This window comes from Tachyglossus aculeatus, chromosome 4 (genome assembly GCF_015852505.1).
Source record: "Tachyglossus aculeatus isolate mTacAcu1 chromosome 4, mTacAcu1.pri, whole genome shotgun sequence".
NCBI classification, from domain to species: domain Eukaryota; kingdom Metazoa; phylum Chordata; class Mammalia; order Monotremata; family Tachyglossidae; genus Tachyglossus; species Tachyglossus aculeatus.
Genome location: NC_052069.1, coordinates 92,555,452 through 92,582,387, shown reverse-complemented (window position 1 = coordinate 92,582,387; position 26,936 = coordinate 92,555,452). Strand labels below are relative to the sequence as shown.

At 42.5% G+C, this 26,936-nt stretch overlaps 1 protein-coding gene and 1 non-coding gene across 3 annotated transcripts in view; one reads left to right on the top strand and one right to left on the bottom strand.

The window, feature by feature from the left end:
• PIP4P2 (phosphatidylinositol-4,5-bisphosphate 4-phosphatase 2) overlaps positions 1–26,936 on the bottom strand; it is a 67,630-nt gene that overhangs the window by 16,445 nt on the left and 24,249 nt on the right. For both annotated transcript variants that reach the window (XM_038745394.1, XM_038745393.1), the window contains exons 3-5: positions 16,039–16,145; positions 8,791–8,914; positions 2,961–3,013 (exon numbers count right to left, since the gene is read on the bottom strand). In XM_038745394.1, the coding sequence (XP_038601322.1) occupies positions 2,961–3,013; positions 8,791–8,914; positions 16,039–16,145 (284 nt within the window). The remainder of the gene's footprint in view (positions 1–2,960; positions 3,014–8,790; positions 8,915–16,038; positions 16,146–26,936) is intronic.
• On the top strand, positions 20,949–21,086 carry LOC119927544. Its single transcript, XR_005450538.1, has one exon. It is a non-coding gene; the product is annotated as a small nucleolar RNA SNORA7 (small nucleolar RNA).

The following is a 26,936-nucleotide window of genomic DNA, read 5'->3' as shown; positions in this document are numbered from 1 at the left end:
CTCCATCCCCCCCATCTTACCTCCTTCCCTTCCCCACAGCACCTGCATATATGTATATATGTTTGTACATATTTATTTATTTATTTTACTTGTACATATCTATTCTATTTATTTTATTTTGTTGGTATGTTTGGTTTGGTTCGCTGTCTCCCCCTTTAGGCTGTGAGCCCGCTGTTGGGTAGGGACTGCCTCTATATGTTGCCAGTTTGTACTTCCCAAGCGCTTAGTACAGTGCTCTGCACATAGTAAGCTCTCAATAAATACGATTGATGATGATGATGATGATGACTGTCTCTATATGTTGCCAATTTGTCCTTCCCAAGCGCTTAGTACAGTGCTCTGCACATAGTAAGCGCTCAATAAATACGATTGATGATGATGATGATGTATATATATGTTTGTACATATTTATTTATTTATTTTACTTATACATATCTATTCCATTTATTTTATTTTGTTAGTATGTTTGGTTTAGTTCGCTGTCTCCCGCTTTTAGACTGTGAGCCCACTGTTGGGTAGGGACTGTCTCTATGTGTTGCCAATTTGTACTTCCCAAGCGCTTAGTACAGTGCTCTGCACATAGTAAGCGCTCAATAAATACGATTGATGATGATGATGTAGATACAAACAAGCAGTTTGAATAGTCAAGTCAGTAACAAGTAGAGTATTTGTGGGACTGACCTTGCAGTCTTCATGCAGAGAGCACTTTAAATGCAAACTTGAACTACCCTTAAAGTAACTGGGAATTTTAGGCCAGAGGAGGCCTTATGGGTTTAATAGTTTAAGCCTCAGCACAATATGGAAATAACTGCCATCCTTACTAACCAGCCCTTCCAAATTGTACTTTCCAAGTGCTTAGTACAGTGCTCTGCACACAGTAAGCACTGAATAAATACAACTGAATGAATGAATTACAATTCTTTTGTGTGTCTAAGGCCCTAGTGTGGATAGCCATCATTCCATTATGCTATATTTTCTTGTACATTTTCTTGTACATACTAATGCTTTTATCCTGGTATCAGTGAAGCTTTCTTTAGTTCCAGGAAAGATTAAACATTCCATATGAGAAAATTTACCAAATAACATGCTCTCAATTATGCTGTGTTCAGTGCTTCTGAGGGTCAGAAGCAGCACGGCCTAATGGATAGAACACAAGCCTGGGAATCAGAGAGATACGGGTTCTAATCCTGGCTCCACCATATGTCTGCTGTGTGATGTTGGGGAAGTCACTTAACTTCCCTGTGCCTCAGTTACCTCATCTGTAACAGGGACAAAGGACTGTGTCCAACTGATTAGATTGTATCTACTTAGAACAGTGCTTGACACAGAGTAACAGCTAACTAAATGCTATTATTATTGGCTTTCAGTCAATCTATCACTGGCATTGATTGAGCACTTACTGTGTGCAGAGCACTGGGCAAAGCACTTGGGAGAGTACAGTACAACAGAGTTGGTAGACGCATTCTCTGCCCACAAGGGGCTTACAGATTAGAAGATGAAGGTGAAAATTTAAAATTCACTGTATATATCAATTCATAAAGGCAATTATACTCAGGAGAAGTAGCACTCAAAAGAAAGTATTTAGTCCTGACTCTAGTATCTAACTGGAACCACTTCCAAACATGGATGCCTGGAAACATTTTGTTGCCTCTAATTACTTGCTTTTTGGAGCAATCACCAATTCTATTTCTTTTCTAGAAACCACTACAGTTTTCTCCATCCTCAGAATAAATGGACATCTGCTAACGAAACATGAATGAGACAACGTATTGCTGGTTTGAGAAAAAAAATTGACAAATATCCACATTCTTTTTTTCTTCATTGTTTTGTAAGTAAAATACAACACAGGTTCAGAGAAAGGAACACCAACTATGCCCATCCTGACTATCTTGTATCTATCCAGCACTTACTACAGTAACTGGCACATAGTAAGAACTTAAAAAATACCACTGTTATTACTTATCATCATTATTATTATGACCAACAAACTCCATTTTTTAAGATGATACTATCTTAAGTAAAAATGTACCATCATCAGTTTCTAGCCACTAGAAAATATGGCTTTCTCTGTAGATATTTTTCCAATTTCCCATTATCGTTTTTTTAACCAATTCTCCAAAGTCCATCAATTATGGATTCTGTAAAAGTGAGAAATCTGTAATTCACTTAGATACAGATAGATGTTTGGGCAACAAGATAATTAATCTTCATGTTAGGAAAGGGGGATCAAAAACATATTCATTAAGGAACATTCATTCATTCAATCATATTTATTGAGCGCTTACTGTGTGCAGAGCACTATACTAAGCACTTGGGAAGTACAAGTTGGGCACAAACAGTCTTGCTCTTCCCTAAATTAAAAACATATCAGTGTCTATTTTAGCATAAATCATAGCTTGGTTGCAATGGAAATAAATGGTGAACTACTGAGAACATGAAGAGAACCCCAAAAACTAGATTAATGATTATTTTTCTAATTTAGTTAATCGATGAATCATATTAAACTGAGCACTTACTGTGTGCAGAGCTTCTGTACTAAGCACTTGGGAGAATATAATATTACAGAGTTGGTACAAACATTCCCTGCCCACAATGGGTTTACAGTGTAAATGGGAAGACAGACACGAATATAAATATAAATGAATTATGGCTATGCACATAAGTGCTGTGGAACTGAGGGAGGGGTGAGTAAAACCTGCAAATGCAATTTATTTTTGCCTTTCCTAAAAATTGATCTCATCTTCAGAGAATGATAATCAAGCCTGATCATTTGAAATTCAAAAAAGAAAATATTTATTATAATGGTATGTGTTCACGTTTTATTTCATTTAGAAAAAGTTCATAGGTTTGAAGCAAACACTCGCCCACCAGCTCGTCTTCAGTTAATACATATTGATATGTTATTACTGTTCACTTGCAACTGGTTTCTAAAACCATCTTTATGCTGATAGAGAACTTACATTTTTTTGCAGTGTGGGCACTTTGCCAACGAGTTGAACCTCAGTTCCATCCACTGTAGAAATATAAAAAACAAAACAAAAAACAGTTGAAAAATCCAGTCAGATACATTGTTTGCTTTACGTTAAATGTTGCGAGGGATCTCGGCTAACATTCTGCTTCTCATGGTCTAATGGCCTCTGTCTTGGCTTTCTTTCTTAAATGGGATGCCCTTTCACCAAGAATAGCTTTGCACTCCCAGGATTGGGATTTCCACAAGAAACAGTTCCCATGACTTAGCCAGGGCTGTTTGACGTAACACAGCTTCACTTCAACTCCTAAGCTGAATGCAATGCCGTAATTAAGGTCATTCCTCTCAGCTTTAAAGCACTGCACATTCTCAGGGAGTGGGAAAGGTTTTATTTTGGAGCTCTACTAAGGAGTTATCCAATGACGAGCAGCACGGCCTAGTGGATAGAGCACGAGCCCGGGAGTCAGAAGGACCTGGATTCTAATCCTGGCTCTGCCACTGTCTGCCGAGTGACCTTGGCAAGTGAGTACAGTGTTCTGCAGATGGTAAGACTGAATGAATGAAGTGATTTCACTTCCTCCATGCCTCAGTTCCCTCATCTGTAAAATGGGGATTAAGACCGTGAGCCCCATGTGGGACAGGGACTGTGTCCAACCTGATTATCTTGTATCTACCCCACAGTGCCTGGCACATAGAAAGTGCTTAAATACTGTAGAAAACAAGACCTCACCATCAAAGTTCATTTATGTTCAAGGTTTCCCACCACCATGCACCCCTCCTCTAATATGAATAATAGCCATAAAAGTCTTTTAAAGTTGTTTTTAAAGATCAGTGATTCATTTTGCAAAGATGCAAGATTTTAAAAAGCCATATCAGAAGCAATTTGAGTAACAGCGTTGGGCAAATCACTTGACTAGCAGTCAGGAAACTTTGATTTTAACCTGGGTTCCATCATTAATTTTTGTGTGTAACCTGGGCTAAATAATTCATATTTTGTCTGTTTTCCTACATGTGAAAACTGTTCTTTCAGCAACCGTGTGCATATTCTCTCTCTCTCTCTCTCTCTCTCTCTCTCTCTCTCTCAAAGTGCACATTTAAGAATCATACTCAGCATATACTATTAGTCCTAGCCTGCATATCTTATTTTATTTAAAGAGCTAATCTCCATTACAGTAATGGTAGGCTTAGAAGAAGGTTTTAAATAGCTTAGAGTATTTTTTCTTAAAAATGCAGAAGAATGTTTTAAATAGTTCAGGGGTGGTTTTTTTTCTTAAAAATGCAGGATTGTATTTCTGTTACATTCTTGGTCCAGGGTCCAATTCATTACTTTTTTTTCCCCAAGTAACTAGAATTCAAGTTTTCCTTGGGCCACTAAACAAATTATGTAAGTTGACACAGCCACCCAATAGGGGATGTCTTCTGTTGAACATTTTATGCTAGTCCAGAAACTTTGGGAACAAGAACAAGCATGTCTTGCTGTGCCCTAGTTCATTTTCCCATCTCATTTGAAAACAAAAACCTGTCTTAGAGTCACCAGTAGAAACACAGAAAGGCCCCCAAGCAACTCTAAATGAATTTGTACCACATGTTCTTTTGTTTCATAAAAAAAGGTTTTTGTTTTCTTTTTCCAACTACTGACGCAGGTAATGTCTATGATTACTGTGCTTTATTCTTTTGGCTAGGTCATCAATTTTTATAACTAAAACCAGTAGTAATATTTTAAAGAGTGACATACCATTTCTATTTCCGGAATGATTTTCATGGCTATTTTGTACAGCAACTAACCCCAGGTTAGTTTTAACTGCTGTTAGGACTTTTAAGCAGCGCATGGTGACTGAATGGGATTCCCTAACCTCTTATAGTTGGAGAGATAAGAAGGACTATTCACACTGCTGATCTAAAGGCATTTCATTTACCATTGTATTTACGGAGACTGAATAACTGTCCTACCTCAAAGGAAGCAGAATGACGCATTGGCTTGTTATGGGATTCAGTCGGGAACAGGGAATTCCAATCTCAACACTGCTGCCCACGCTGCCATTTCAGTGTGGGAAGAACCCCTCGGCTATTCCTGTCCTGTATCTTAAAACAATTTTTGCTCTTGAGATGGAGTTTACTTTTCGTCTTTTACCTTACGTCATAATGACAGCTGAGGTTTTCCTCCTTATTTGTTTACCCACTCCTTAAACAGTATTCTCCACAGTTCCCAGTGGAAGGGGAAGATTTGAGGTAGATGTTCATCATTAGGTAAAGTCTCCAAAGAAACCCAAGGGGTGGCATGCGACAGTTGTCTTTGGCATGGATCAAGTCAGCAGGGAGGGTGGAGCTTACGGTTTTATTCAGAGTTCAAAGTCCCAGCTCCTCAGTTTTCTGCCCCAAACTTTTGCAGGCAAAACTATTTTATGAGGATTTAGTCTAGCCTGAGCAGGGTTTATGAGATGCTTCCAAGCCAGGGAAACTGGCAATTGAAACCATTGAAAAAAAAACAAAACAAAAAACAGTAACTGTGCTAGTCCTATCCTTTTGGACAAGGTCAACTGAGGAGATCTTGGCACAATGCAGCCCTGATTATCTCCCTGTCACCCGAAACACTCAAAGGCAAATGACACCCACAGCAACACTGATAATGAGCTCCTATTTATCCAATGTTCTATTTTCCCTGAACTCAAGTTATCATCGTTTGGCATTTAGGTAACTCTATGTTTATCTACACGTCACACATTTATTCATTAACCCACAGCACTCCTATGCCCTAGGACTAGTCTCACGGTGATATAAAAGTTTTGGGGGAGGGAGGTGACATCCTTGACCCAAGAGAAGTGGCATGACCTAGTGGATAGAACATGAGCGTGGGAGTCAGAAGGACCTGGGTTCCAATCCTGCCTCCACTTGTCTGCCGTTTAACCTTGGGCAAGTCACTTGACTTCTCTGTGCCTCAGTTCCTCATCTGTAAAATGAAACTTAAGACTGTTAGCCCCATGTGGGACACCCAACCTATGTCCAACTTTGTGTCTACCCCAGCACTTAGTACAGTGCCTGGCACATAGTAGGCACTTAACAAATACCATGAATAATAATAGTAATATTAATAATAAAGGCCTCAGTAAAATGAATGGGAGATCTCAATATGCACTCCCTCCCATGTCCCAGACTTTAAGGAAACCGGGCAATGTTATAAATATAATTGCTCTATACCTTTTAACTGGCTGCTGTCTCAGCATTGGCCAGCAACTCATCACCCCCTGTAAAAATCAACCTGAAAGAGTCCTTTGGAATATGGGTCATGGTTGAAGACTAGTACAGAATCACTGTTTTGAAATTAAATTGAAAGGGGTATGGACATAATCTAGAGTGATCCATGACATACTATACTGAGTTTTCAGTTAAGAAAAATGTAAATGAGTCAAGAAGGTGGTCATGCTTCATTAACAAGTTGGTAGAAGGAAAGCATTGTCTTCTTCCATATGCTATGTTTATATTGTCCATCTCTGAGAGGGTAAAAGAATACCCTGCGCCAATAAGATAATTTTCTGATAGTGGAAGGGAACAACTGATGATTAATTGACAGAAACAAGACATAGATGGCCTTGAATTGTGAAGTTAAAAAGTCCTATAACAACAGTCAAGGGGCAGGAGAGGGAGGAAAATTTGTTCCATCACATCCATTTGTTCAGAATGCATCAGTGCATCACAGCCAACTTTCCCTTTCTAAAACTCATCTGACTCCCACAGCCCCCATTCCAGGTCTCCGGGATCCCCAGACATAGAGATGAGGTTTTGGGATGGAGGCCAAAGAGGTTACTGCACCTTGCATGTAATCTCCCCACAGAGAGTGCCCATTGTCCTCTTAGTTGAAAACCCAGATAGGGTAGCAGGATAGGGTAGGTTACCCTTCCCCCACTGCTCTACTGCCTTGGGGCATGAGAGAGGAAATATCACTGAGGCTTAAGGGATGAGGGCAGAGTACGGTTCTGGGAGCAAAAAGGCCCTGGGTTCTAATCCTGGTATTGCCACTTGTCTGTTCCCTGGGCAAGTCACTTTACTTTTCTGTGCCTCAGCTACCTCATCTGTAAAATGGGGATTAAGACTGTGAACCCCCTGTGGGACAGGAACTGCGTCCAACCTGATTAACTTGTCTCTACCCCAGGGCTTAATACAGTGTCTGGCACGTAGTAAGCACTTAGCAAATACCACTAAAAATAAGAAGGGACCAAGAGAAGCTAGAAGTATCTCCAAGTCTCACAATAGCTATAACAGTCAGGCCAGGCCATCATTTGCAAACACTATGTGGATCCAGCCCAGAACAAAATGAATCCTGAGCCACAGGCTGGGCCTCTCCGTCACCACTGAGGCCCTCCCTCTATCCATGAGATGTTTTTTCTCTTCCTTTCCTGCCCTGAATAGGGCTTTAGTGGGACTTGCAGACTCTCCCCGAGATGGAAGTACCAGAATAAATATCCATACATGTCACTGAGACTATAAATCCCATCCATTCTAAGGACAATTATATGGATGTGAGCCCAGATTCACTTCCAGTTTGAATCAGGCAAATTTCCAGCCAGGACTCCAGGTCCAAAAGCCAGAACTATGCCGGACACAAACCAGGATAAGGTGACTTTCCGGCCTACCCGGGGCTGCATTTCCTATCCAAGCCAAGCTCGCACTCTCTTCTCTAGGTGGGCTATACCGATCCTCCCTGTTCCAGCTCATTCACTCATTCATTTATTCATGAGAAGCAGTGTGGCAGATAGAAGCAGATAGAGCACAGGCTTAGAGGACATAGGTCTAATCCCACCTCCACCGCTTGTCTGATATGTGACCTTTGGAAGTCACTTCACTTCTCTGGGCCTCAGTTCCCTCATCCGTAAAATGGGTACTAAGACTGTCAGCCCTGTGAGGGACAGGGCCTGCGTCCAACCCGATTATCTTGTACCTACTCCAGCATTTAGTATAGTGCCTGGCACATAGTAATCACTTAAATACCAGAACTATTATTACCATTATTATTAATAAACAAACATGTGGAAGAAGATTTAATATCTCCAAATTTCTGCATGGAGGAAAACTCCTTCCAACCACTAAATTCCCTCTTTATCACCAGCTATAAAAATCACGCTTTTTGGTCTCTCTAAGACTGCCTCAATTCATCTGTTCTTATGCCTCCTCCCAGCAGCATCATTTTAAAAAAAGACAGCACCCCTTTTCTCCTTAGTCAGAGGATGGGCAAATGGAACAATTATTCTGCCCCTGCTAGATGAATACACTATAATCAGTTTATTTTTCATGCTTTCTGTCTGAGATTTCCTGAAGGTGAAAACACTAGATTTCAAGAAACAGACCTACATCTTGACCAGAGCAGATGGCTTTCCTTCCTCTGAACCTCTTGAATCTCTTTGGCTTTGCTGTGTTTCAAAGACAACCACAGCCATCTACTCATTCAGAAAAACCAGAGAGCATTTTAATCACGAATTAACACATCCATCAATCAATGTGTAATTGATTTTCCACTAAGATCATCAGAGCAACCAAGATCCATTGAAATATTTGGATAAATTATGGTGAATTTAATCTCTTATGTAAAAAGCAATTGTTAACTTTATAAATTATCAAAAAGGTATCATCTTTTCATTTACAAAGCCAAAGTGAATCTCTGCAGAACAAGAGTTCATATGTTACAGCAGCTGAATCTCTCTTAGTCCCTTCATCTTGGGATAAAAGCACGGACATCCTTCATAACTAAAGATGGGATAAAAAAATACGCAGTTACAGTTTAGTGCAATAGTCTATCAGGGCACGTTAGCTGAAACATTTCAGTTACCCACCAGGAATGTGTTTCCACAGTGCCCACACACCACCCGAGTACCTTCTGGCTGGATTGGCAATGCGGGTTGGGCCGGTTGCTCTTCAGGAATGAGCATCATGGGACCCAGATTAATAATGCGTCGACTACAGGGAGGAAAAACAAAACAGAAACAGCACCATTAGCCTGCAAACACACTCTTCAAGTAGAGAACATTCTATTTAGGTTCTTGTTAACTACATGATGTAGGGATAGAACTCCCACATAAAATGCACTAGACCTGAAACCCACGCCGCTTGCAGAACCAGGTCTAGAGAAGAGTTCGCTTCCATCAAACTCTCTCAAGCATTTAGTTCAATGTCCTGTGAACAGAAGGTGGATCAATAAGTACTGATGATGATGGTAACAATCTATTTGTCACTGAAAATCTCCTCCAAGGAGCCTTCCCTAAGCCCTCCTCTCCACTTCTCCCACTCCCTTCTGCGCCATTCTTACTGACTCCTTCATTCATCCTCCCTCCCATCCCCAAATATGCATAAACCTGTATATAATAATGACAAAAACAATAATGATAGTATTTGTTAAGCACTTAACTGTGTGCCAGCCACTGTACTAAGCTCTGGGACGGATACAAGCAGATAGGGTTGGGCACAGTCCCTGTCCCACGTGGGGCTCACAGTCTCAATCCCCATTTTACAGATGAGATAACTGAAGCCCAGAGATCTGAAGTGACATGCCCAAGGTCACACAGCAGACAAGTGGCAGATCTGGAATGAGAACCCATGACCTTCTGACACCCAGGCCCGTGCTCTAGCCACTATGCCATGCTGCTTCTCTCTCTCCCTATCTATCTATCCATATATCTACATACATATACAGCTACGCATATATCTGTAATTAATTTATCTATTTATTCATTTATATTAATTTCTGTCTCCTCCTCTAGACTGTGAGCTCATTGTAGGCAGCAATGTGGCTGTTTGTTCTTATACTGTACTCTCCCAAGCTCTTACTACAGTGCTTTGCACACAGTAAGCGTACAATAAATATGATTGAATGAATGAATGAACATTCAGTGAAAAGTAGGGCCATTACAGGGCTTCCTTAAAGAATATTAGGGCTATTGACTCTGGCCCCTCGCTCTGGGGGCTCCCACACTCTTGAGCAGTGGAACCACTGGGTTTCAGCTGTGGGAGAGAGAGGACTCCTAAATTGTCTCCCAAACCAATGGATCGCAGGCCGGATCAGTGTAGGAAGAGGGAAGATGAAGAATTGTGGTTTAAGGAGTGGAATTATTCCCGATAAGGATGGAGCCCAGAAGCCTGACTCCACACCAATTCATCCGCCCCAGGTCCTGTTCCACCTCAGAGACAAACCTGGCTATCATTAATATAGGTTTTAAATTTCCAACGAGGATGACCTCTCACATGACAATAGTAAAGTGGTCTTCTTAAAAGGAGTATGTTTGACATAACCACCATGCCCATTATCAATCAATCATATTTATTGCACACTTACTATGTGCAGAGAACTATATAAGAGCTTAGGAAAGTACAGTTCAACAGAATTGGTAGACATGTTCCTTGCCCACAGGAGTTATCCATCTACAGGGAGAGACAGACATTCATATAAATAGATAAATTACAGGTATGTACATAAGTTCTATGGGGTTGAAGGACTGGGGAATAAAATGTGGAAATCCAAGTGCAAGGGTAATGTAGAAGGGCGAGGGAGAAGGGGAAAGGAGGGCTTAGTCAATGAAGGCCTCTTGGAGGAGATGTGCTTTTAATAACAAGGCTTTGAAGGTGGAGAGAGTGATCTGTGGGATATGGAAAGGGAGGGTACACCAGGCCAGAGGTAGGACATTAGCAAGGGATTGGTGGCAAAATAGACAAGATCAAGGTTCATTGAGTAGGTTGGCATTAGAGGAGTAGAGAGTGTGGTCTGGGTTGTAGTAAGAAATGAGAAGCAGCATGGCTTAATGGATAAAACAAGGGCCTGGGAATCAGAATGACCTGGGTTCTAATTCTGGCTCTTCCCCTTGTCTGCTGGGTGATCTTGGACAAGTAAGTTCACTTTTCTGGCCCACAGTTACCTCATCTGTAAAATAGGGATTAAGAGTGTGAGTCCCACGTGGGACAGGGACTGTATCCAACCTGATTAACTTGCATATCTATCCCAACACTTAGAACAGGGCTTGGCACATAGTAAGCATGTAATAATACTAATAATGATGGCATTTGTTAAGCACTTACTAAGTGCAAAGCACTGTTCTAAGCACTAGGGGGATACAAGGTGATCAGGTTGTCCCATGTGGGGCTCACAGTCTTAATCCCCATTTTATAGATGAGAGAACTGAGGCACAGAGAAATTAAGTGACTTGCCCAAAGTCACACAGCTGAAAATTGGTGGAGCCGGGATTTGAACCTATTACCTATATATTATATTCTCTTCTACCATATTATTACTGTGGTAGCAAGTACCATAATAATAATCAGTATTATTAGGAAATAAGGGAGATAGGGCAGGAATTGGCAAGGTGATCGAGTGCTTTACAGCTGATGAGAAGGAGTTTCTGCTTGATTGCAGAGACAGTCTCTTTTAGACTGTGAGCCCACTGTTGGGTAGGGACTGTCTCTATGTGATGCCAATTTGTACTTCCCAAGCGCTTAGTACAGTGCTCTGCACATAGTAAGCGCTCAATAAATACGATTGATTGATTGATTGATGGGCAACAACTGGAGGTTCTTGAGGTGTGGGGTAACATGGACTGAACATTTTTAGAGAAAAATGACCTAGGAAGCAGAGTAAGGCATATAGATTGAAATGGGGAGAGACAGGAGGCGTGGAGGTCAGCAAGGAGCTGATGCAGTGCTCAAGGAAGGATAGGGTAAGTGCTTGGATTAAGCTGGTAACAGTTTGGATGGAGAGGAAAGGGCAGATTTTAGCAATCTTGTGAAGTTTGAACTGACAGGATTTGGTGACATTGAATATATGGGTTGAATAAGCAAGATACACGGAGGATAATGCTTAGTACAGTGCTCTGCACACAGTAAGTGCTCAATAAATACGACTGACTGAATGAATGAAAGGTTATGGACAACTCTCTCCTTCAACGCCAACTCTCTCCTTCAATGCCAACTCTCTCCTCAACCCCCTCCAATCTGTCTTCCATCCCTTACATTCCACGGAAACTGCCCTCTCAAAGGTCACCAATGACCTCTGCTTGCCAAATCCAACGGCTCATACTCTATCCTAATCCTCCTCAACCTCTCAGCTGCCTTCGACACTGTGGACCACCCCCTTCTCCTCAACACACTATCCAACCTTGGCTTCACAGATTCTGTCCTCTCCTGGTTCTCCTCTTATCTCTCCGGCTGTTCATTCTCAATCTCTTTTGCGGGCTCCTCCTCCCCCTCCCATCCCCTTACTGTAGGGGTTCCTCAAGGGTCAGTTCTTGGTCCCCTTCTGTTCTCTATCTACACTCACTCCCTTGGTGAACTCATTCATTTCCATGGCTTCAACTATCATCTCTATGCTGATGACACCCAAATCTACATCTCTGCCCCTGCTCTCTCTCCCTCCCTCCAGGCTCGCATCTCCTCCTGCCTTCAGGACATCTCCATCTGGATGTCTGCCCACCGTCTAAAACTCAACATGTCCAAGACTGAACTCCTTATCTTCCCTCCCAAACCCTGCCCTCTCCCTGACTTTCCCATCACTGTTGACGGCACTACCATCCTTCCCGTCTCACAAGCCCGCAGACTTGGTGTCACCCTCGACTCCGCTCTCTCGTTCACCCTTCACATCCAATCCGTCACCAAAACCTGCCGCTCTCACCTCCGCAACATTGCCAAGATCCACCCTTTCCTCTCCATCCAAACCGCTACCCTGCTCGTTCAATCTCTCATCCTATCCCAACCGGATTACTGCATCAGCCTCCTCTCTGATCTCCCATCCTCCTGTCTCTCCCCACCTCGCGCCACTGCCCAGATCGTCTTTGTGCAGAAATGCTCTGGGCATATCACTCCCCTCCTCAAAAATCTCCAGTGGCTACCAATCAATCTGCGCATCAGGCAGAAACTCCTCACCCTGGGCTTCAAGGCTGTCCATCCCCTCGCCCCCTCCTACCTCACCTCCCTTCTCTCCTTCTACAGCCCAGCCTGCACCCTCCGCTCCTCTGCCGCTAATCTCCTCACTGGGCCTCATTCTCGCCTGTCCCGCCGTCGACCCCCGGCCCATGTCATCCCCCTGGCCTGGAATGCCCTCCCTCTGCCCATCCGCCAAGCTAGCTCTCTTCCTCCCTTCAAAGCCCTACTGAGAGCTCACCTCCTCCAGGAGGGCTTCCCAGACTGAGCCCCTTCCTTCCTCTCCCCTTCTCCCTCCCCCCATCTTACCTCCTTCCTCTCCCCACAGCACCTGTATATGTATATATGTTTGTACGTATTTATTACTCTTTTTATTTATTTTATTTGTACATATTTATTCTATTTATTTTATTTTGTTAATATGTTTTGTTTTGTTGTCTGTCTCCCCCCTCTAGACTGTGAGCCCGCTGTTTGGTAGGGACCGTCTCTATATGTTGCAACTTGTACATCCCAAGCGCTTAGTACAGTGCTCTGCACACAGTAAGCGCTCAATAAATATGATTGAATAAATATGAGACAGGGAGGATGCTGGTACTGCCTACAGTGATGGGAAAGTCAAGGACAGGGCAGGGTTTGGATGGGAATATGAGGGGCTCTGTTTTGGACATATTAAGTTTGAAGTGTTGGCATGATATCCAAGTAGGACAAGAACCAGTAGTAGTAATGACATTCAAAGCTAAGTGAATAACTAGTGTCAGGCTTCCCTCTTCTTTATTTATCCTGAAAGAAGAGCAAGTGTAGTTTGAACACAGGCAAAGAAAACTTCTGAGCCTTCAAGATCTAATTCTAGCTGTGACCTTAATTCTCCCTAGAATTGGGTAATGTTTAATCCCTGAAGAGTGCTTCAGGCTGTAGGGAAGGTTAGCTAGGTATGACTGTGCCCTCGAAAAGCTGATAATTGCTGGATTATGCAAAGTTATAACCCAATGAATCACATATACATTTTCCTTCAGGATGAAAATTTTGAAAAATATTATTATTTGCATATATTTTTCATTTTTTCAAATTACGTTGAAATCATTAATCTGAAAAAGTCAAGGTGTGGTCCTACGTTAATAGGCAAGAGAGCCAAAATGCAGTCAGATGAAGTGATTTATCTGATAAAAGCCACGATCTGCACTGGGTAAGACTGTTTCTTGAAATTAATTTTCCCTTACAAAATTCTATCTAGGGGACAAAATTTTGTAGTACAAATATCGCACTAAGGATTAAACTGTGCAGACAAGGTTACATTTTTGGAGCTACGAGACTTTCATCTCACTTCCAAACCTGCCTCAGGATTGCTGACATCATCTAGGTCACCTGTTTGACAGGTTACCCTTTATCCTTTTCCATTTCCCAGGTGGCCCGGCCTGCATCTTGCAGCCTGGTAACAATCAATCAGTGGTTTTTACTGAGTGCTTACTATGTGCAGAGCACTGTACTAAGCTCTTGGGAGAGTGCAATACAACAGAGTTGGCAGACACATTCCCTGTCCACAAGGAGCATAAGTGTAAGCCTGTAAGGTGCAAGTATAAGACTGTAAAGAGTAAGCATACAACTGGAAAGCGAAAGTGTAAGAATGGGAAGTGTAAGTGTAAGACTGGGAAGTTTAGAAGCTCTTAGCATCAGGACAGACTGTGGGGGTTGGGAGGAGAATAACATGCAGCCACCCCGGGCAGCAACTGTCACATAACACATAATTACACAGCTATCTGTCAGTCAGTCAATCATATTGATTCAAAGCTATGTGCAAAGCACTGTACTAAATGCTTGGGGGAGTACAATATAACAATAAACAAACATATTCCCTGCCCACAACAAGCTAATGGTCTAGAGAAGGAGACAGACATTAATATAAATAGGTAAATACATAAATAAATAACCGTCCAGTTATCCAAACACAGATGCTTGGCAGGCAGGGACTACTCAAGTGGAATTCTGAAAAACTGGCTCTGTGGTACAGGAATGGGAAGTTAATCAATCAGTGGTACTTATTTAGTGTTTACTCTGTGCAGAGCATGGTACTAAGCACTCTACTAATTGTAGAATTAGGAGACATCATCCCTATCCTCAAGAAGTTTATAGTCTAGTAGAAGATATGTTATTTGGATGAATAAGATAAGAAAAGGGTCATGAGCACCCAAGGAAGATAACCACAGCTATGAATATGAAGGCTTATTACAATTTGGGGTAGTCACTAAATAATTATATGAAGAATTTTCTATCTGTTCCTGTGATGTCAATGATGTTCATTCTAGAACATTCTCGAAATTCTTTCTAAAACTGATTGGTAAAATTCTGTCTTCCTGTGTTAGGTCTTAAAAAATAACATGAATTATTGTTATTGTGATACATTGTATCACATTGTATCACATGTGTGATACATTGTGAATGTATCAATCAATCAACAGTATTTACTGCATGCCTCAAGTGCTAAGGACTGTACTAAGTGCTTGAGAAAGTAAAATAATAGTAAGACATATGTTTCCTACATACAAGGATCTTGTAATTTTATGGAGACATAAAAATTACTTACAAATCAGGAAAGCAGGAGGAAATACAAGGAAATAGCTGAATGTGAAAAAAATGAAGAAATATATAAATGAAAACATCAATGTGTACATGAATGCTGGAGAAAGGATATTAAAATGCGTAAGGGTTAAGGATGAGTGTTGGGTTGATGCTATTGGAGTGTCTTAATCATGAAAGGCTTCTTGGAAGACATAGGATTTATTAGACTGTTTTTTGAATAGTAAGTTCATTATGGGCAGGGAACATGTCTGCTTATTCTCTTGCATTGTACTCAAGCACTTAGAACAGTGCTCTGCACATAGCACTCGATAAAAAACACTGATTGATTTATTAAGTGTATACTATGTACAGAGCACTATACGAAACACTTGGGAGAATACAATATAATAAAGTTTTGTGCTGGCACTTCATAACAATTGTGTAAATGAACTATCTTCATTTGGTATCATTATGGAGCAACTTATTTTCTTTAACTGAAAGCAGGGATAACAAATCCACAAATAATCTGAAGTCTTGTAAGCAGATCCGTTCAGCCACAAAAGGAACAAGCTCCTTTAACCCCAAATAAATAAAGAGATGTACCACAATTAAGCATCTTTAACTCTTACCAATTAGGCCTTGGACATCCTATTCGTCGAGATGTATCCTTACAGATCAGGAGACAATTACACGGACATCTAACATATTTCTTCCCTGTTGGAGGGTTTTTGATCGGCTAAACAAAAAAGAAGTCATGAGCATAAGAGTGAGTGATCAACGTGATAGAATCTTTATCTTTTTCTCCTTTTTACAAATTTCCAAATGTCTTTGAAACAGAAAATTCAGAGAAAACCCCTTTATGATTTTGTTTTACACCACCTCTGATGACTTACTACCATACTGACAGAGTGGATGTTGGCTGATTATCAGAAATTGTAACAAGGGTTTGATAGTCATCATTCAGGAGTGGGGAGAGAAGGTCAAGGGCCTTCTGAGAGTAGTTGCACAAATTCCCTCCCAGCTCTCTTGGTTCAGGCAAAGCCAACTGGAAGCAGGAATTGACCATGAGCACTATCCTTTCCTGACACCCTCCGGGCCCTGGGAAACCCAGAAAACCACGGCTGGAATAGAAACAGGCTGCAGGGGTAGGAATCGATTCATTCATTCAATCGTATTTATTGAGTGCTTACTATGTGCAAAGCACTGCACTGGGCACTTGGAAAATACAATTCAGCAACAAATACAGACCATCCCTGCCCAACAATGGGCTCACATTCAAAGGTTTTGAGAAGCAGTGTGGCTTAGTGGAAAGAGAACGGGCTTGGGAGTCAGAGGTCATGGGTTCTAGTCCCGGCTCTGCCACTTGTCTGCTGTGGGACCTTGGGCAAGTCACTTAACTTCTCTGTGCCTCAGTTCCCTCATCTGGAAAGTGGGGATTAAGACTGTGAGCCCCACGAAGGACAACCTGATTACCTTGTATCTACCCCAGCGCTTAGAGCAGTGCTTGGAACATAGTAAGCACTTAATACCATTATTATTATTATTATAAAGGGGGAGACAGACATAAAAGCAAGTAAACAGGGAAACAGGTAACTGCTGCAATCAGTGTTTTAATTTTAAATAGCAGGTTTGAATTTGAGAATTCAGGGCAGAGAGAAAGTAAGGCAGGAAGCATGCACATAGGAGCAGGAAGCCCCCGGGGTGGTGGCGGATATTCTGAAATCTTTCTCAATGACCGCTAGCATGTCCATTTGATGCATAAAACACCCCCATTCCTGCTTCCCAGCTTAGTTCCCTGTGATGCAATGCTGTCATGATGTCTTCAAAAGTTAGCAGGACTCATCTTTTTCAGCATTTTGTCACAATAGACTGCAATGTCCCCGCCCTTGAGTGACTACTGTTTCACATGGAAGAATCTGCCGAGATCCTATCCCTTTTCAGATAATAGTAGCATTTGGAAAACATTCACATTCTTTCCTACTTCCTAGACAGGCTGCCACTATATTCAAGCACTTTTTTGTTAATTTAGATTTCTAAAAGCTCCACCTTACTCCCACCTCCAAAGTTAAAACTTTCATGGGCATTCCTTGCAATCCTTCCTTCACTAATCCCCCCAGCTCCTCAGCTTCTCAAATCCTCTAATCAGCACTTCTTGAGGTCTTTTATTTTCCCCCCACTGTACCCCCAATTCTGACTCAGCTGTCTTTGGTCCATACCCCTAGTAAAGTTTCCTCTGTATTCTCTCCCTAATCAATCAATTGTATTAATTGAGCCCTTACTATGCATAAAGCACTGTACTAAGCGCTTGGAAGAATACAATGCAGCAGAATTAGCAGACACATTCAGGGCCCACAACAAGCTTACAGTCCTTAGGCAAATTTAATCATCTTCCTTAAAATCCTCAACCCATTCTCTTCTATCCATAAAGCTTGTTTATGCTTAGGTTTTCACTCTCTGGAAGCGATATTTGTGTCTCTCCCCCATTAGCTTGTAAGCTTAAGGGCAAGAAATCCATACCTATCATAGTACTTTCCCCAAGTACTTAGTAATAATAATAATAATAATAATAACAATATTGACATTTGTTAAGCGCTTACTATGTGCAAAGCACTGTTCTCGGCGCTGGGGGGGATACAAGGTGATCAGGCTGTCCCACGTGGGGCTCACAGTCTTCATCCCCATTTTAGAGATGAGGTAACTGAGCCACAGAGAAGTTAAGTGACTTGCTGACAATTGGCGGAGCCGGGATTTGAACCCATGACTGGTCCTTCGCTGCTGACCTGCCCTGGGATTGTGGTGTCATGATGGTCTCGAGCCTCAATAGTGCATCCCATCCGCCTCCCACCCCAATGGCCTGCCAATGAACTCCACTGGTAACCTCTGTCACCCCAATGCTACTCCATCCTGGGAATTTGCTCCCATCCTGGCCTGGGGGTTATGGGAGATTCAAGCTGCAGCAGGGGGAGGCTGCCACTGAACAGACAACGTTGGGAAGACTTTGGTTGTGACTAGACTCTGAAAGACCCAGGGGCCAACACTGGCAGTCCTCTTTGCCACCAGATGTGTTGGATTTTAAGACTTTCTCCGCTCCTGTGCACGAGCTAGGGAACGCTGCGGGTAAAAATCCAGATATCAGGTTGACCTTGTCCATCTCAAAAACACCCTCATCTGCTTAACTCTGCCCGGTAACATCATTTCTCTATGCTTAGTGACTCACAAGCCCATTGGCACAAGCCCATCTCCCCCTTCTAGACTGTGAGCCCGCTGTTGGGTAGGGACCGTCTCTATAGGTTGCCAACTTGTACTTCCCAAGCACTTAGTACAGTACTCTACACACAGTAAGCGCTCAATAAATATGACTGAATGAATGAATGAATTGGCATGGCCAACTGTTTCAGACATTTAACTCCCTCCTTAGTGGACAGACCAGAGAGTCAGAAGGACTTGGGTTCTAATTTTGGCTCTGCCACCTGTCTGCTGTGTGACCTTGGGCAAGTCACTTCATTCCCTGAGCCACAGTTACCTCTTCTGTAAAATGGGGTTCAAGACTAAGAGACCTACACAGGACAGGGAGAGTAACCAACCTGATTAGCTTGTACCTACCTTAGTATTTAGTAGAGTCCCTGGAATGTAGTAAGTGCTTAAAAAATACCATAAAAAAACCTCATCTTCCCACCCTGCCATCTTTTGCCCCTAATAACCTGGCCATGTACTTTAGTCATAAAATTAAAACCATCAAACGTGATCTACCTAAAATCTTCTCTGCACCTCTCCAGGCCCACCCTCCTCTTGCCCATTCTTTGACTCTTCCATCTTTCCCAGCAGTATCTCAAGATGAGATCTCCTACCTCCTCACAAAATCCACCCCCTCCGTTTGCACCTCTAATGCCAGCTCTTCACACCGTAATGAATAAATTACCCCCCACCCCCCTTCTTCACTCCCTGACCACCAATGGTTTATTCCCCAATGGCTTCATCCCTACTGCGTTAGAACATGTTCATGTCTCCCCTCTCCTAAAAAAGACTCTCCTTTGACCCCACAATCCCTCCAGTTATCTCCCTATCTCCCTCCTACTGTTCTTTCCAAATTCCTTGAGTGAGTTGTTTACACCTACTGCCTTCACTTCCTCTCCTCCAGTGGTCTCCTTGATCCCCTCCAACCTGGTTTCTGCTCCCTTCACTGCAGGGACTGCCCCTCTCAAAGGTCACCAATGGCCTCCTTCTTGTCAAATCCAATGGCCTATACTCTATCCTAATCCTTCTTGCCTTATCAGCTGCCTTCAATATTGTGGATCAACCCTTTCTGCTGGAAACATTATCTACCCTTGGCTTCATTGACACTGTTCTCTCGTAGTTCTCTCTAATCTCTCTAGCCATTCATTCTCAGTCTCTTTAGTAGGCTTCTCCCCTTTCTCTCCACCCCAAACAGTGGGAGTCCCAAAAGGCTCAGTTCTCGGTCCCCTTCTATTCTCTACCTACACCCACTCCCTCAGAGAATTCATTCACTCCCACAGTTATGACTTCCAACTCTGCGTATATGATTCTGAAATCTACACCTCCAGCCCTGCCCTCTCTCCTTCTTGGCAGTCCAGCACTGTCTCCTGCCTTCCTGACATATCTATATGGATGTCTTTCCAAATGGTCAAACTTAATACAGTCAAAACAGAATTCCTCATATTCCTACCCAAACCTTGTCCTCCCCTTGACTTTCCCATCACTGTAAACACCACCACCACCTTTCCTGTCTTACAGACCCGTATTCACTGTCACCAAGTCCTGTCAGTTCTACCTTCACATCACTAAAACCTACCATTTCCTCTCCATACAAACTGCTACTATGCTGATTCAATAACTTATCCTGTCTTAGATACTGCACCAGTCTCCTTTCTGACCTCGCTGTCTCCTGTCTCCACACTCCAGTCCTTGCTTCACTCTGCTGCCCAGACTACACTCCTGAAAAAAGGTTCAGTCCATGTCTCCACACTTAAGAATCTCCAGTAGTTGCCCATCCACCTCCACATTAAACAGAAACTCCTTAACATTGACTTTAAAACACTCTGTCAGCCTGCCCCCTCCTAGCTTACCCTGTTGATTTTTTACTGCAACCCAGCCCTTTTCAGTACAACTCATCTACCTCACCAAATCCTTACCACATCCTCCCTCTGGCCTGGAAACCTCCTTCCCGTTTCATACTCAACACTACCACTATCTCCACCTTCAGAGCCTTATTACATTCACATCTTCAAGAAGACAATTAAGCCCTCATTTTTCCTACTTTCTCTCTCCCTTCTGCATCACCCTTACACTTGAATTTTTACCATTTTTTAGCCTGATATTCATCCCACCCTCGGCTCTATAATTAATTTTAATGTCCGTCTCCCCCTCTAGACTGTAAGCTCCTTGTGGGCAGAGAAGCTATCTACCAACTCTGTTGTGTTGTACTCTCCTAAGCTCTTCTTACAGTGCTTTGCAAACAGTAGGCCCTCAAATAATACAATTAATTGATTGATTGATTCCCATTATCCTATTATTCAGAGGTCCCCTCTCAGCATCACACCTGGAGAGTTTCCAGTACTCCACCAGTCTCAACTATGAGAGGGAGAGTCAAGTAGAGTTATATCCATTCCATTCCTAGCTTGGGCAGTGGTTAGTGAGTGGAAGGCAAACTACTGCAAGTCAAAACTCATCTGTGCCGGGCAGCTGCAGCCTGGGAGAGACTCGAGGGTGGAGACTCAACTTTAATGTGTTTAATGTGTGGAAGATGGTAAGCTGCTTCTGTATTTTTACCACAAAAACCCTATGAATACACTACCAAGAAATTGCAGGTGGAGAGCGGGGTGTTCTGGGAGAGATGTGGCCATGGACTCACTACGGGTCAGAAACGACAACAGCATAAGACAAGACAATTATTCAGAAGGAGTTCATCTCCACCTCATTTTGCATTTGTATTATTTCATCTTCCCTATGGTGTCTGTCACCAAACAGCTCTCCACCTTAGTTTAAGATTGTGAACTCCTACCAATGGATTTTTTCCAGTGCTCAGCCCACAGTAAGCACTTAATAAAAACTATTACTACTTAATATATGTATTTTTATGTTTTTACCTTTTTGTGTCTATTACTAATGCCTCCTCACCTACTAATTCTTAGATTGTAAACTCTGTGAAGTTCAAGAAGTGTATTTTTTTTCAGTGCTCAGCATGGGGTTTTGCACACAGTAGGAACCTAACCAACCCATTGTGGTGATTATTATTTATTCAATTGTATTTATTGAGCACTTACTGTGCACAGAGCACTGTACTAAGCACTTGGGAGAGTACACTACAACAATAAACAGATACATTACCTGCCCACAATGAGCTTACAGTCTAGAGTAAGACTACAGTCTACAGTAAGTCTACTGTCTAGTTTACAGTCTACTACAGTGCCCAGCTCTGAGTGGGTGCCAGTAATTGTCATTGACTAATCTTCTACTCCCCAATTTCACTCCTGTAGTTAGTTTCTACTAGTGAAATACAAAATCATTTGATAGGATTTTAAATCTCTATGATAATGGGTGGTATTAGTTATGCATATCAAATGTGCTAACAACTCCCAAGGGATTTCAGGGGGATGGACTAAATTATTGTCAAAGTACAAACTATGTATTCTAGGTGCTCATTTTTCTGTCACGTATCCTCTTTCTTTCATCCACATTCAGTACCCTGAGTTCTTCCAAGGTTAATACAGAGATGTCCTTTGTAGTTGCACTGTGGGCAGGGAATGTGTCTATTTTTATATTGTACTCTCCCAAGCACTTAGTACAGTGCTCTGCACACAGTAAGTGCTCAATAAACATGATTGAATGAATGATGTTGACACTATTGGTCCCATCTAGGCATACGGTATGAGAAACAGCATGGCAGAGTGGATAGAGCATGGGCCTGGGATTCAGAAGGTCATGGGTTCTAATCTCAGCTCTGCCACTTGTCTGCTGGGTTACATTGGGTAAATTACTTCACTTCCCTATGTCTCAGTTATCATTTGTAAAATGGGGGTTGAGACTGTGAGCCCTATATGGGACAGGGACAGTGTCCAACTCAGTATGCTTGTATCCACCCCAGAACTTGGCAGTGCTTGGCACGTAGTAAGTGCTAAACAAATACCATCATTATCCTCCTCATCATATGGTATGGCTAAACAAACCTCTAGGAGATCATTATTCTACTCTCCACCATGGCCACAAGATTGTCTTAGATACCCTGATACATCTTCCATTCACAGTATTTTGCTATTTATGAATATGTCTCTTGGTTTCCCAAACTTCTGGAGGCCTCTGTTGGAGTAAAGCAACCTCTCTCCTGATTGCTGCAAGATAGGTTGCTATAACTGCTGCTAAATTCTGCCCCAAATCTACTGCTCTATCATTTGGTTTGAGACTATGCCTTTTAAACATTTGTTCTGCTTTCATTTATTCTTTATATATGTTCTACCCAAGGAACTATGTTGTAATGAGCAAATAAATTATTTATATAATGCCTGTCTCCCCCTCTAGGCCGTAACCTCTTTATGGGCGGAGAACCTATCTGCTAACTCTGTTATACTGCATTCCCCCAAGTTCTTAGTACAGGGCACTGAGAAACAGTATGGCTTAGTGGACAGAGCACAGGCCTGGGAGTGAGAAGGGCCTGGGTTCGAATCCTAGCTCTGTCACATCTGCAGTGTGACCTTGGGCAAGTCACTTAACTTTTCTGTATCTCAGTTACCTGATCTGTACAATGGGGATGGAGACTGTGAGCTCCATTTTCATTCCATAGCATTTATTGAACACTTACTGTGTGCAGAGCACTGTACTAAGTGCTTGGGAAGTACAAGTTGGCAACAAATAGAGATGGTCCCTACCCAACAACGGGCTCACAGTCTAGAAGCGGGAGACAGACAACAAAACATGTAGTCAGGTGTCAAAGTCATCAGAGCAAACAGAATTAAAGCTATATGCACATCATTAACAAAATAAATAGAGTAGTAAATATGTACAAGTAAAACAGAGTAATAAATCTGTACAAATAGATATACAAGTGCTGTGGGGAGGGGAAGGAGGTAGGGCAGGGGGGATGGGGAGGAGGAGAGGAAAAATGAGGCTCAGTCTGGGAAGGCCTCTTGGAGCAGGTGCGCTCTCAGTAGGGCTTTGAAGGGAAGAAGAGAGCTAGCTTGGAGGATGTGCGGAGGGAGGGCATTCCAGGCCAGGGGAAGGACGTGGGACTGTACCCAACTCCATTTGACTGTATCCACCTCAGAGCTTAGTGCAGTGCCTGGTATATAGTAAGCTCAGTGGAAAGAGCCCGGGCTTGAGAGTCAGAGGACATGGGTTCAAATTCCGGCTCAGCCGCTTGTCAGCTGTGTGACTTTGGGCAAGTCACTTAACTTCTCTGTGCCTCAGTTACCTCATATGTAAAATGGGGATTAAGCCTGTGAGCTCCACGTGGGACAACCTGATCACCCTGTATCCTCCCCAGCGCTTAGAACAGTGCTTTGCACATAGTAAGTGCTTAACAAATACTATCATTATTATTATCACAATCATTATTACTATCTGACCTGATTATCTTATCTTTTGGGCACTTATCATTAATGACATTATTTACACATTACTTTTTTTCCTTGCTTACAGACTTCTCAGGAATACCATCAAATTTTCATTGTTTTTATGGCAAATATTTCTCAAATGAAGGCTTTGCCTTCCACATTTTGCTTTATGCTAAAGGCTCTCTATAACGTCGCCTGCAGTGGTGGAAGACCTGTTTTGATTACGGAACTTCTGTTGCCATTTTTGAAGTATTCTCTCTTTACCTATGACGGGGGCAAAATTATTTGCTTTAGTAGTAGTAGTGATGGTATTTATTAAGCTCTTACTGTGTGCAGAACCCTGTACTAAGCACTGGAAAAGAATATGTAGGTGGGGAGTGGACTCCATCCCAGTCCATCAGGGTGCTCCCACTGATCCTGAAATAACATCTACAAGGTTATCTATACAATGCCAGTGAAACATAAATACCCTTGCTTTGGTGGTACTATTGATTTATTGATTGATTGGTGACCATATCATCATCATCATCATCAATCTTATTTATTGAGTGTTTACTGTGTGCAGAGCACTGTACTAAGCACTTGGGAAGTACAAGTTGGTAGCATATAGAGACAGTCCCTACCCAGCAGTGGGCTCACAGTCTAAAAGGGGGAGACAGAGAACACAACCAGACATACTAACAAAATAAAATAAATAGAATAGATATGTACAAGTAAAATAAATAAATAGAGTAATAAATATGTACAAACATATATACAGGTGCTGTGGGGAAGGGAAGGAGGTAAGATGGGGGGATGGAGGGGGGGCGAGGGGGAGAGGAAGGAAGGGCTCCACTAATCACCCATGTTTCTTAGGTTGAACTGCTTATCACCACACTTTGCAGGTTTGTGTAGTCTTCCCTGTCGTTATGCAATGATTAAAAATACATTTCTTTGCTGCAGTAGGTTTTGAAGTGTTGTTTTTTCCCCCCACAGGGCCAATATCAGTGATGTTGCCTTTCCAAACATAGGGTTAGTGCTTCCCTGAGAGGTAAGGTCTCAAAGGAGAGCTCACTCGCTACTAGAGATTATTTACGTGGACGAGCTTATTTTTTGCTGCAATGATGTTGCTGAGAGGTTACCATGGAGATCCTTGCACCAAAGCCTTCATTGTCCAGGAGCTTGATACCGAGCCAACATGATGGGACTATGAGACAGCAGCCAGTCTGCACTCAGCACCAGGCATGGCTGTAATCGATCTGTCCATTTTTCAAATCCAACTGCTGGATAATCATGTAGTCAGTAAGTCACCACTTCCTATACCTAGGGCTCGTCCTTAATAAAGCCAAAGCAGTGTGGCCTAGTGGAAAGAGCACAGGCAGGGGAGTCAGATCACCTGGGTTCTAATCCGGGCTCCTCCACTTGTCTGCTGTGTGACCTTGGGCATGTCACTTCACTGTGCCTCAGTTCCCTCATCTTCAGCATGGCTAGAGAAGCAGCGTGGCTCAGTGGAAAGAGCATGGGCTCGGGAGTCAGAGGTCACGGGTTCTAATCCAGGCTCCGCCACTTGTCAGCTGTGTCACTTTGGGCAAGTCACTTAACTTCCCTGTGCCTCAGTTACCTCATCTGTAAAATGGGGATTAAGACTGTGAGCCCCATGTGGGACAACCTGATTACCTTCTATCTCCCCTAGCACTTAGAACAGTGCTTGGCACATAGTAAGTGCTTAACAAATGCTATCATCATCATCATCATTCAATACCTATTCTCCCTCCTATCAATCAAATTTTGTACAGTATTTGTTAAGTATTTATTATATGCTAAGAACTGTACTAAGTGCTGGAGTGGATTCAAGCTAACCAGGTTGGACACAGTCCATGTCCCCTTGAGGGGGGTCACAGTCTTAATCTGCATTTTATAGATGAGATAATAGAGGCAAAAATAAGTTAAGTGACTTGCCTAAGGTCACACATCAGAAGGGTGGCAGAGTCAAGTTTATTGAATTCTTTCTGTGAGCAGAGCACTGTAATAATAATGATGGCATTTATTAAGCGCTTATGATGTGAAAAGCACTGTTCTAAGTGGACTAAGCGCTTCAGAGAGTACAGTATAACAGATTTGGTAGATAGATTTCCTGCCCACAATAAGCTTACAGTCTAGAAGGGGGAGAACGGGGAGACATTTGTGACCTAATTATCTTGTATCTACCCTGGCTCTTAGTACAGTGCTTGACAGTAAGTGCTTATTATTATTATTTGGAAGATCAAGGGTACAGGGAGATCTCTAGATGTGTTGCCCAACAGCCACTGTTTGGAGTTCTCAGGCTGCAACAGTCTGAGCAAGAAGAGAAACTTGGATCCCTGGCTTAGAATAAACGAGGAGGGGAAAAGGAAATCAAGGAGCTGTCAAGGAGCGGGGGCTATGGCCTCCTCTCTCTTATTCTGGTGAAACTGGAATATTAATTTCATTTTGTCAGTCTTCCTGACTCCATTAGTTCAAAGTGATAGGCAGCTACTGTATAATTAATTCATTCAATCGTATTTGAGCTCTTCCTGGGTGCAGAGCACTCTGATAAGTGCTTGGGAGAGTACAACAATAAACAGGCACATTCCCTGTCCATAATGGGCTTACAGTCTAGAGTGGGGGAGAGAGATAGCAATACAAATAAATTGACAGATATGTTCATAAGTGCTGTGGGGCTGGGAGGAGGGTAGAGCAAAGGGCAGCAAGTCAGAGCAAAGCAGAAGAGAGTGGGGGATGAGGAAAAGCGGGGATTAGTCTAGGAAGCCCTCTTGGAGGAGATAGTGCCTTCAATGAGGCTTTGAAGGGGGGGAAGTGTGATTGTTTGGCAGATTTGAGGAGGGAGGGCATTCCAGGACAGAGGCCGGACTTGGTCTAGGGGTTGGTGGCAAGATAGGAGAAATCGAGGCACGGTAAGAACTAGAGGCGTGAAGTGTGCATGCTGAGTTGTAGAAGGAGAGAAG